This window comes from Garra rufa, chromosome 21 (genome assembly GCF_049309525.1).
Source record: "Garra rufa chromosome 21, GarRuf1.0, whole genome shotgun sequence".
NCBI classification, from domain to species: domain Eukaryota; kingdom Metazoa; phylum Chordata; class Actinopteri; order Cypriniformes; family Cyprinidae; genus Garra; species Garra rufa.
In genome coordinates this window covers 32,344,180-32,354,143 of record NC_133381.1, presented here as the reverse complement: position 1 = coordinate 32,354,143, position 9,964 = coordinate 32,344,180, and the positions used below count along the sequence as shown (strand labels likewise).

Below are 9,964 nucleotides of genomic sequence, written 5' to 3'. Positions count from 1 at the left end.
TTTACTGAAATTGTAATAATTCACCCTCATTTCCTTAAAAAAAAAACAATTTTACCCTCTGTGCAAAAAATACTTACACTCAGGACCTTAAGGACAAAAATGTCCACATTGAAACCCAACTGCAATATTTGAACCCAGGGCGATTTGACTAAAATAATGCAATATTTGCTAATAGGCATTCATTCTATCAGCAAGGCTTCAAATTGTACATTTTTACCATTTTTTACTAGATTGCACCATTTTTTCAAATTTGGCATATATATTTTTTTTAAAGTCTAACACTACAGTACATAAAAATATAAATTCCTCAAAATGAATGTTGTTGTTCTTCACTGACACACCCAAGAATCTAATAAGCAAAGAATAAAAAAATTCTGCTTACCATTTAGTATATGGAAATTACTACTATTTTTAATTTTTTAATTAAAAAACACCTGTGGCATTATGCAAAGAAACCAGCATTTTGAGGGGGTTACAATTCTGAAAATTAATTAATGGTTGTTATCTATGGATAGACCAGATGCTGGTTAAAAAATTGACATCAGAGAAAGTGGAAAAAATATTAATAAATCATATTTTTATGACAGTTCAATATTTTGATTTTTTTGCACCCCCAGATTCCAGAATTTCAAATAGCTGTATCTCAAACAAATATCATCCTATCCTAACAAACCATACATCAAAGGAAAGCTTATTCATTCAGATTTCAGATAATGTCTTAATCGGTATTTGGCAGTTTTTATAAATGACTCAATGTTAAGTTTTGCACATTATTGACAGATAAGACGCATTTGAAGCTGCTGTAGACAGATGCACATCTGTAACAACACAAACTTAATTCTGTTTCTATGTTGCTCAGCAACCGCAATCAATCCAGTTTGGCTGAAAAAAATCAGTTCTATAATTAGTAATGAACTAATGATTAATGTATTTGACTACGGATGTGAAGTGTTGTGCTTAAGAACAGCCCTTACCCACAGTAAAACCATTGTAACACATTGCCTCTCATACTGCTACATTACTCTGACCAAACAATATCTTGATCTTAACAGAAAGTGAACTGCTTGTATTATCAAATACAATATAAGACTTCAAGAAAAACACTCCTTAGTTAGCTTGGTAAATATCAAATCTCTATAGGTAAGTCTAAGTTTGATGTTGAAAATGGCTCCATAAAAAAGTAACCCTAAGCGAATACAAAAGCAATTCTACTGAAAACAGCTTTCATTGAGACACTGCTCTGGGTAATACTGTCACGATTTTCACCATGTCTGAGCAGTATTACTGAAGGTGTCGTGTTTGACACACATTCTTAAGCATTTAATGGATTGGTGATGAAACATGTTGTTCACGCTGCTTTATTGGTCTGTTATATGTTGTGTTGAACAGTAGTCACTGCAGCCAAGGTCTCAATCCCACTATAACTAACATCCTTTTATCTGCCAGACATTCTGCGAAACAGGTCACGGTCAGTTTGAAAAGGGCAAGGCATGTTACTCAAATCCATAAGATGAATTAGGGTTTATATACAAGATGTTTAAGATAGTTTGCTCAATAAAGAAAATACCCACATGGACGTCAAAGCCAGGTGCAAAAGATGTATTGTACTTCATAATATATCGTCCTGTATATGTTTAGAAGAGTTCGGTTTGAAAGACACAGCCCACACACAAAAATTGTCACTCCGCGGTCATCTTTTTAACATACCAAAGCAAAATCTATTTTCAGGCGTGCAGAAGTACTTCCGTCTGGTTAAACTGAGCAGAAAACCAAATCAGTTTGACAAGTCAAGTATTTACTGTAAGCCATCAAAAGTTTATGATTTTTTTTAAGATAACCTTCACAGAAAGACTTCACTTTCCCATGACATCCAATACATACATCAAAATCTCAGTGAAAGTTGTTGTTTTTCAGGGTTATATGAATACTGTGGTGTAGGGGTGTGCAATAACGGCAAAAATAAAATCTCAATATTTTCTGGAATTTTGTTGATCACAATAACTAAATGATATTTTGCTAAATGTGTTATTGTGCTGGCATTTTGGCAGGTTTAGGACTGCTGATTTTGATATTCTTCTTATTCTATGCAGTGATTAGTTTGCAGGAGTAACAGAAATTAACTTATAATTAACAATAATCTTTTTATCAGAGACCCTGATGAAAGCAAGATAGTGTTTGTGTTTTGCAATGCAGAGCAGAACTGTTTAAGGCAGGACATGAATGCATTTAACCTGCAGTTACAAATGCATAATGTTTTGATGTTTAAATAAAACATTGAATGCTGATATTTACAATTATTTGGGAAAACTATAAACCTAATGGCTGATTGATTCAGTTGCAAAACACTGTTGTGTGTTGCTCAAAGATGAAAAACACTTGCTGTGGCTTTGTTTAAAACTATTTTCGTTGAGGAAATAGAGCAAAAACAGGAACTGTTGGGTCTAAAATGTAAGTCAATAAAAAAACGTTTTGTTTATTGAATTGGTGCAATGTTTAAAGGAGTAGTTCACTTTCAGAACAAGAATTTACAGCTAATGTACTCACCCCCTTGTCATCCAAGATGTTCATGTCTTTCTTTCTTCAGTCGTAAAGAAATGGTGTTTTTTGAGAAAAACATTTCAGGATTTCTCTCCATATAATGGACTTCTAAATGGTGCCCCTGAGTTTGACTTTATCGTTAATTTCTCTTCATTCTTGAAACATTTGACAGTATTGTCAAAATATTTCGACTTTATTTTCTAAATATTTTGACTTTAATCTCGTAATCAGAGATTTTTTTTTAAACATGGTTAATTTGTTTTTTTAAATGCTGTCATACATTTGCAATCAGTCTGATATTTGGAAAAAACTGTACTCTTTGTGTGGTATTTACTATGCCAGATGATATAAATGTAAAATACATATGTGACCCTGGACCACAAAACCAGTCTTAAGTCGCTGGGGTATATTTGTAGCAATAGCCAAAAATACATTGCATGGGTCAAAATTTTTGATTTTTCTTTTATGCCAAAAATCATTAAGAAATTAAGTAAAGATCATGTTCCATGAAGATTTTTTGTAAAATTCTTACTGTAAACATATCAAAATGTAATTTCTGATTTGTAATATGCATTGTTAAGAACCTAATTTGGACAACTTTAAAGGTGATTTTCTCAGTCTTTTTGATTTTTTTGCATCCTCAGATTTCTGATTTCAAATAGATGTATCTCAGTCAAATATTGTCCTATCCTAACAAACCATACATCAACAGAAAGCTTATTTATTGAGCTTTCATATGATGTATAAATCTCAGTTTTGTCAAATTTAACCTTATGACTGGTTTTGTGGTCCAGGGTCACATATAAAAGTCATATGGGGGCATATTTGATATTTGAAAATATCTTGAATTTTGGGGGAATTCTACATTTATTTTAATCGACTAAATCATGCAGTAAAAGCATGAACTCTAAATGTGCTTGCGCAGATGTCAAGTAGGTTATGTGTGCACTCTGGGTAAGTTTTTGTTTGATTTTGCGATATACTGGATAATGTCAAATTGCATATTGCTTAAACAACAATTAAGATATTATCATAGATGATTTATATTACACACCCCTATGTGGTGGTATTTTGGCACACTAATAATTTGACACACTGTTTTGTTTGCTTCCCACAGAATCCATGGAAAGTAATTTGGAAGCCTCTGCTGATTACGTACTCACCTACACTTGTTGAATAAGACTCTGCGAACATGCGGTTAGAAAGATGAACATGTCGGAGGAGCAAATAAACTGCACTATAAGGCACGAAATTCACCAGTACCTGTTTTCGGGTGCGTACATCCTTGTCCTGCTGGTGGGTCTTCCCGCCAATGCTTACTCACTCTACCATGCCTGGCTGCAGCTGAAAGCCCGCAATGAACTGGGGGTCTACTTGTTAAACCTGACCATATCCGATCTGCTGTACCTGGCCTCCCTGCCCCTCTGGCTCCAGTATATCTTTCAAGGAGATGACTGGAGTGGTTCAGAGTGGCTCTGTCAACTGTGTGGTTTCCTGCTCTACGAGAACATCTACGTCAGCATTGGTTTTCTGTGTTGTATCTCCATTGACCGTTACCTGGCCGTGGTCTACCCTTTCCGCTTCTCGGCTTTCCGATCGGTACGAGCAGCAGCGCTGGTCAGTTCGGTGGTCTGGCTCAAAGAACTTGCCGTAGGAGTGGTGTTCTTCCGGCACAAGGAGCTCAGCAGGGACAAGCATAACCAGTCTGTGTGCTTTGAGCACTATCCCATGAAGTCATGGGAGTATCCAATAAACTACTACCGCTTTTACATAGGCTTCCTGTTCCCTTTAGGAATTCTCTCTGTGTCGTACTTTCGAGTCCTCCGAGCGGTGGGCAAAAGTGCAGGCACGCAGACTGCACAGAAAACTCGCATCAAGTACCTGGTGACCAGCACCATCGTCATCTTCCTGGTTTGCTTCTCACCATATCACGTCTTCCTGCTGGTACGCACCATATTTGAGCGGGACTGCGAGTTCATCGAGAAAATTTTCAACTACTACCATTTCTCTCTGTTGCTTACTAGTTTTAACTGCGTGGCCGATCCGGCGCTCTATTGTTTTATCAGCGAGAGTGCCCAAAAGGGCATCCAGAAGGCTCAGGAAGCTTGTACTCGGGTCTTATGTTGTTGCTCAAAAAGTCATGGAAGGTTCAACACGCATTGCACCGAGCTGGCAGCCACCAATGATAATGTTACAGGTACCACAGTAGTGACACTCTTACAGCAGATCAAAACTGATGTTTGAACTTTTTAATGTTTTAAGGGTAAGTTCACCCAAAAATGTAAATTCTATCAATAATCATTCACACTCATGTCGTCATAAGCCCTTCGCTCATCTTCAGAATACAAATGAAGATATCGTTGATGAAATACCATCACTTTCTGACCCTGCGTAGACAGCAATGCAACTGACAAGTTCAAGGCCCAGAAAGGGAGCAAGTACATTGTTAGTAAGTCCATGTGGCATCAGTGGTTCAACAAAAGAAAAATGTGTCAGTTGGCTTGATGTGCGGAGTAAGAAAGCTCTTGGATTTCATGGAACGACGTGAGGGTGAGTATATAAAGGGATAGTTCACCCAAAAATTAAAAATTGTTGATTATCTGCTAGGGCTGCACGATAAATCGCATGTGATTGTCATGTGTATTTCATCAGTAAAGCCGGTTCTGTGATTAGTAGTAAATCTCCATCACGTCCATTCAGATGGCGTGGCATTTAAAACACTGAGCCGTAGATTACTGACAAGCTACACAATATCGTGTTCAAAATCGAATGCGATTCGTTCATTTTGCGTAGCTTGTCAGTAATATACAGCTCTGTATTTTAAATGCCGCGCAATCTGAATGCACATGAAGGAGATTTACTACTAATCACAGAACCAGCTTTACTGACAAGATACGCATGACAATCGCATGCGATTTATCGTCCAGCCCTATTATCTGCTTACCCCCAGGGCATCCAAGATGTAGGTAACTTTGTTTCTTAGAACACAAACAAAGATTTTTTACCTCAAACCATTGCAGTCTGTCAGTCATATAATGGCAGTCAATGGGACCCACAGCTTTGAGAGTCAAAAAAAAAACCCCACACACACACACACACACAGATAAAACTAAATAAAACCCTGCGGCTTGTGACGATACATTGAAGTCTTAACACACAAAACAATCTGTCAGTGCAAGGAACTGAACAGTATTTATATAAAAAATTTTTTTACCTCTGATCCACCGCAATGTCCAACTGTCCTGAGCGCGTTCACAACAGCCAGTGTGTAGCGCGTCAACAAGGTCTGGCATAGTAGACGCATGCGTGCAAGCAATCTGTTATGCGTATACGCCACTCAGTGTTTATACAGCGCAGAGAGATTGTGGGTATGGCGGCTATTCAAAATGGTAATAACTTGTGCTTATCCGGATTGTTGCAACCTATTAAAAACTAAAAGATTATGTTTGCTTGCGCGAACTCATCCAGGAGTGTTGACTTTTTTTTACAGACTCCCAACTTTTAAGCTTGATCGACTGAAGTTAAGGTTGCTTGCTTTTTGTGCCGGCTGTTATGAACGCGCTCAGGACAGCTGAACATTGCGGTGGATCAGAGGTAAAAAATGATATAAAAACTGTTCCGTTTCGTGCACAGATCGACTGTTTCGTGTGTTAAGACCTCAGTGTTTCATCACGAGCCGCAAGGTTTAATTTGGTTTGGTCTGTGCATGTTTTTTGACTCTCGTAGCTGTGGATCCCATTGACTGCAATCATATAATTGACAGACTGCAACGGTTTGAGGTCAAAAATCTCTGTATGTGTTCTACTGTACAAGGTTATTATAGTTAACGAAAACTAACGAAAAAACTAAAACTAGAATTGAAAAAGCATTTTCGTTAACTGAAATAAAAATAAAAACGAGTTTTAAAAAAAACGAAAACGAACTTAAACTGTTTTGTGTGTATACAAAACGAACTTAAACTAACTAATATTATAGCAAAAACGTCCTTCGTTTTCGTCTTTGTAAATACATTGTGGCGATATGGATCCAAATCTATACCGGCGTTTGCACCTTGCCCACTAATTAAAACGGAAGTCTGGGAGTGAGCGGAAGGAAAAAAACGTGAAGGAAACGGTACCTGTGACCAAAGGTGTTGGATTGTTTGCTTGCGCAGATCGAGTGTGAACGCCAAAACATCGGAGAAAATTGGTGGTGCATTAATACCGGTTGCAACTTAAGTCCAGCCTGGTTCGCCTGCCGCAGGTGCTATAGTTTCTCTTCTTCTGATAAAACTCCGCTGAAGCTCCAAAGATTTGTGTCCTGGCCTGTAAATTGGTTGGCCGACCAGACGCTGCCTGCTTCACGCAGCAGATGCACACACAAACAAACAATCACACTGCACGAAAACTCCCGCTCCCGCACTCACACAACACACACTGCAAACTGATCGAACCTAAATTTATTTTCTCATTTTTGATTTTTGTCTTGTGATGTGTGAAAACGGTGAACTTTAAGACAGTTTCCAGTTGAGTTAAAAACGAAACAGTGTTCTTTTTTATGGTTTCACTTTCTATTGGACTTTTTGAATTGAGCAAGTGAAAATCCTTTTTCTCAATGAATTCATGTTTTTTTTTTATTATTATTAATGCTGTGAAAACGAAAAAAAAAAAAGTAAATATATTGTTTTCCACTTCATTCTTTCCTTCTGATGTTTGTGTTGTGTATTATTTTTTTTATTTGGCAAAATTTGGAATCTTTGCCTTGTCTGGTGCCCGAACAGCACTATTAAGTACAACCCTAAGTTGATTAAATTTACCTTTGGGGGCCGCCACTATTACAACATAAGCCTTTTGGGTTGAAATAAAAATCTATTTAGGCTAGCCTACTTCACATTGCCTGTTTTATGCCAGGTGTTTTACCCGTACGGCACCACGTAGTCTGTGATGTCACGTGTCAATAGTCTGTTTGCGAATCATGCACCTGACAAATATCCTAATTTACAAAAAAAAAAAAAAAAAAAAACTAACACTGTAACTAATAAAAACTAAATTAAAACTAAGCAATTTAAAAGTATAAAAACTAATAAAAACTAGTAAATCTGCCTCTAAAACTAATTAAAACTAACTGAATTTGAAAACAAAAAGTCAAAACGAAATAAAAACTAAAACTAATGAAAAATCCAAAACTATTATAACCTTGCTACTGTAGAAACAAAGTCAACTACATCTTGGACGCCCTGGGGGTAAGCAGATAAACATTTAATTTTTGTTTTTGGGTGAATTATCCCTTTAATGAGAGAATTTTCATTTTTTGGGTGAACTATCTTTCACCATCTATACATACAGTTTACCTACAGGCTTCTCAGTGGACAAAGGAAGAATTACAGATGTACAGCTGCATACTGTTTTTTATTTTGCATTGGTTAGAACATTAGCATACTTCGTCAGAGTCACTCTTGTGTTTTGTTCTAAAATTAAATTTGCAATATTTCACGGTTTTGGTAAGCTAACATGCTACTGTTATGTGGTGTAATGCTCAGGGATTGCTACCTTGATAATCACCAGTGGTTGACATTTGAGGTTTCGGGAACCGATGAGCTACACATTTTCTGGACCGTTCCAAGTCCCTTTAGCGATGTGCGTGTAGCCGTTAAAAACTGTGTCCAAGACTAAAAACATTTCTGCTTTCAAACCTCATGGGTTTCAGTTCCATTAAAAAGACAATTCTGTCATCATTTACTCACCATAACACCTATGGCCCGTTGTTATCACTGAAGATTTTTTTTAGATTTAGTTTCAATGTGTGAGAACATTTGGTGATGTTTGGTTCACTGAAAATGTCTGCACTCTTAATGTAACTTACAAGATAGGGAAGGCAAAATTGTGATGATAATTTTATGGTGCTTCTATGTTCTGTTTGGTGTTTACCAGTTTCTGGTTACAATATGTTCTTATTTATGGATAACAGCTTGACATTTTGTGTTCCATGATAGAACGCAAGTCAGGAAACAAGTCAGGAACATCATGAAGGTGAGTAAATGATAATAGAATTTTTAGGGTGAACCTTTTCTCTAAGAAAACAAAAGCAATGAAGCTGTACCTACTCACCTTTTACATGGTTAGACATGGAGCACTCAGACAGACGGTTAACAAGCAGAAAATGGTACACGGTGTGGGTGTGAAGGGTCAACCACCTCCAAACAGACCATTTTAACCTGGACAGCTTCCTGCTGTGATTTCATATCCTGGGAAAATAGATGAGGGAGAATTGACTGATCATGGATCTTCTGTTTGCTCAAACCACTGAGGTAAATAAAGTTGGTGCAGTGTTTACATTTTGTAAGAAGGAATTAATCAGAGCTAATACCTGTTGTTTAAGTGAATGACCTGAACTGAAAGAACAGACATGTTGAAGCGTTCTCTTATTCCTGCTCATTCAAACTATGTTTACAATGAATAATCAACATGCATGCAGATTCTATGTATATGTAACCAAATCAAGATTGTATTCAGGTTATTTCATGATTTTACATAGTGACTGCAGTTCGGGTTATAGGACGTTTTATTATTAGTACATTAATATACTGTGTTTATTGCACAAATCACTGGCAATGATTGTATTGTTACACAGTACATAGAGAGAAGCAATGTTATGCTGTATAGCAGGGGTGTAAAAAGTACAGAGAAATTATATTTAATTATGAAGACTGCATAAATGTTAACCAGTCTGATTTTTGTAACCTAAAGATGTTCTCATTGAGTGTCTGATCATTTAATTTTGGTTTCATTTGGCTTATCAGCCTCAGCAAGATGTATGAAATACAAACTTATTACAAAAGATACATGACAGCTATATACGCAAAACAATCATAATTTCATCACAAATACCTTCCTAGCTAATTACCATCTACACATGACCAAAAAAAGTGTCAAGATTACTTGTAAAAACATGGCAGTAAAAATAAAACATTGATGTAAGAGTAAATAGTATTAGTGATAATAATAAAGGCACAAATGACTGAAAATAATAGGTACTGTAAAAGCAAATCCATGATATATGTGGTGCAAAAAAAATGATTAAATCTGTGTTGCACTTCCTGTCTCTACTCAACAGACCTCTGGCTGTCTTGCCTGCATACTTTGTGCATTAAAGTATGTGTTGCCTATCTCATTTCTCCTTTTATTATTATTATTATTTTCTTCTATATTTTTAAAGAGGAAAACATGTCTCATGTGAATAGCAAAAACAGGACTAAATGTGACCCTGGACCACAAAACCAGTCATAAGGGTCTTATACTACTTTTTGACATTTAGAGTTATACATCATCATCTGAATAAATAAGCTTTCTATTGATATATGGTTTGTTACAGATAGGACAATATTTCTCCGAGATACAACTATTTGAAAATCTGGAATCTGAGGATGCAAAAAAAAAAAAACCTAAAT

General features: G+C 36.5%; 1 protein-coding gene across 1 annotated transcript; it reads left to right on the top strand.

Annotated features, from left to right (window-relative positions):
• Positions 1-3,667: 3,667 nt before the first annotated feature.
• Positions 3,668-5,139, top strand: gpr68 (G protein-coupled receptor 68). Its single transcript, XM_073826845.1, has one exon. It carries the CDS (start codon positions 3,745-3,747, stop codon positions 4,780-4,782), a length of 1,038 nt encoding a protein of 345 aa, XP_073682946.1. The 5' UTR covers positions 3,668-3,744; the 3' UTR covers positions 4,783-5,139.
• Positions 5,140-9,964: the final 4,825 nt, after the last annotated feature.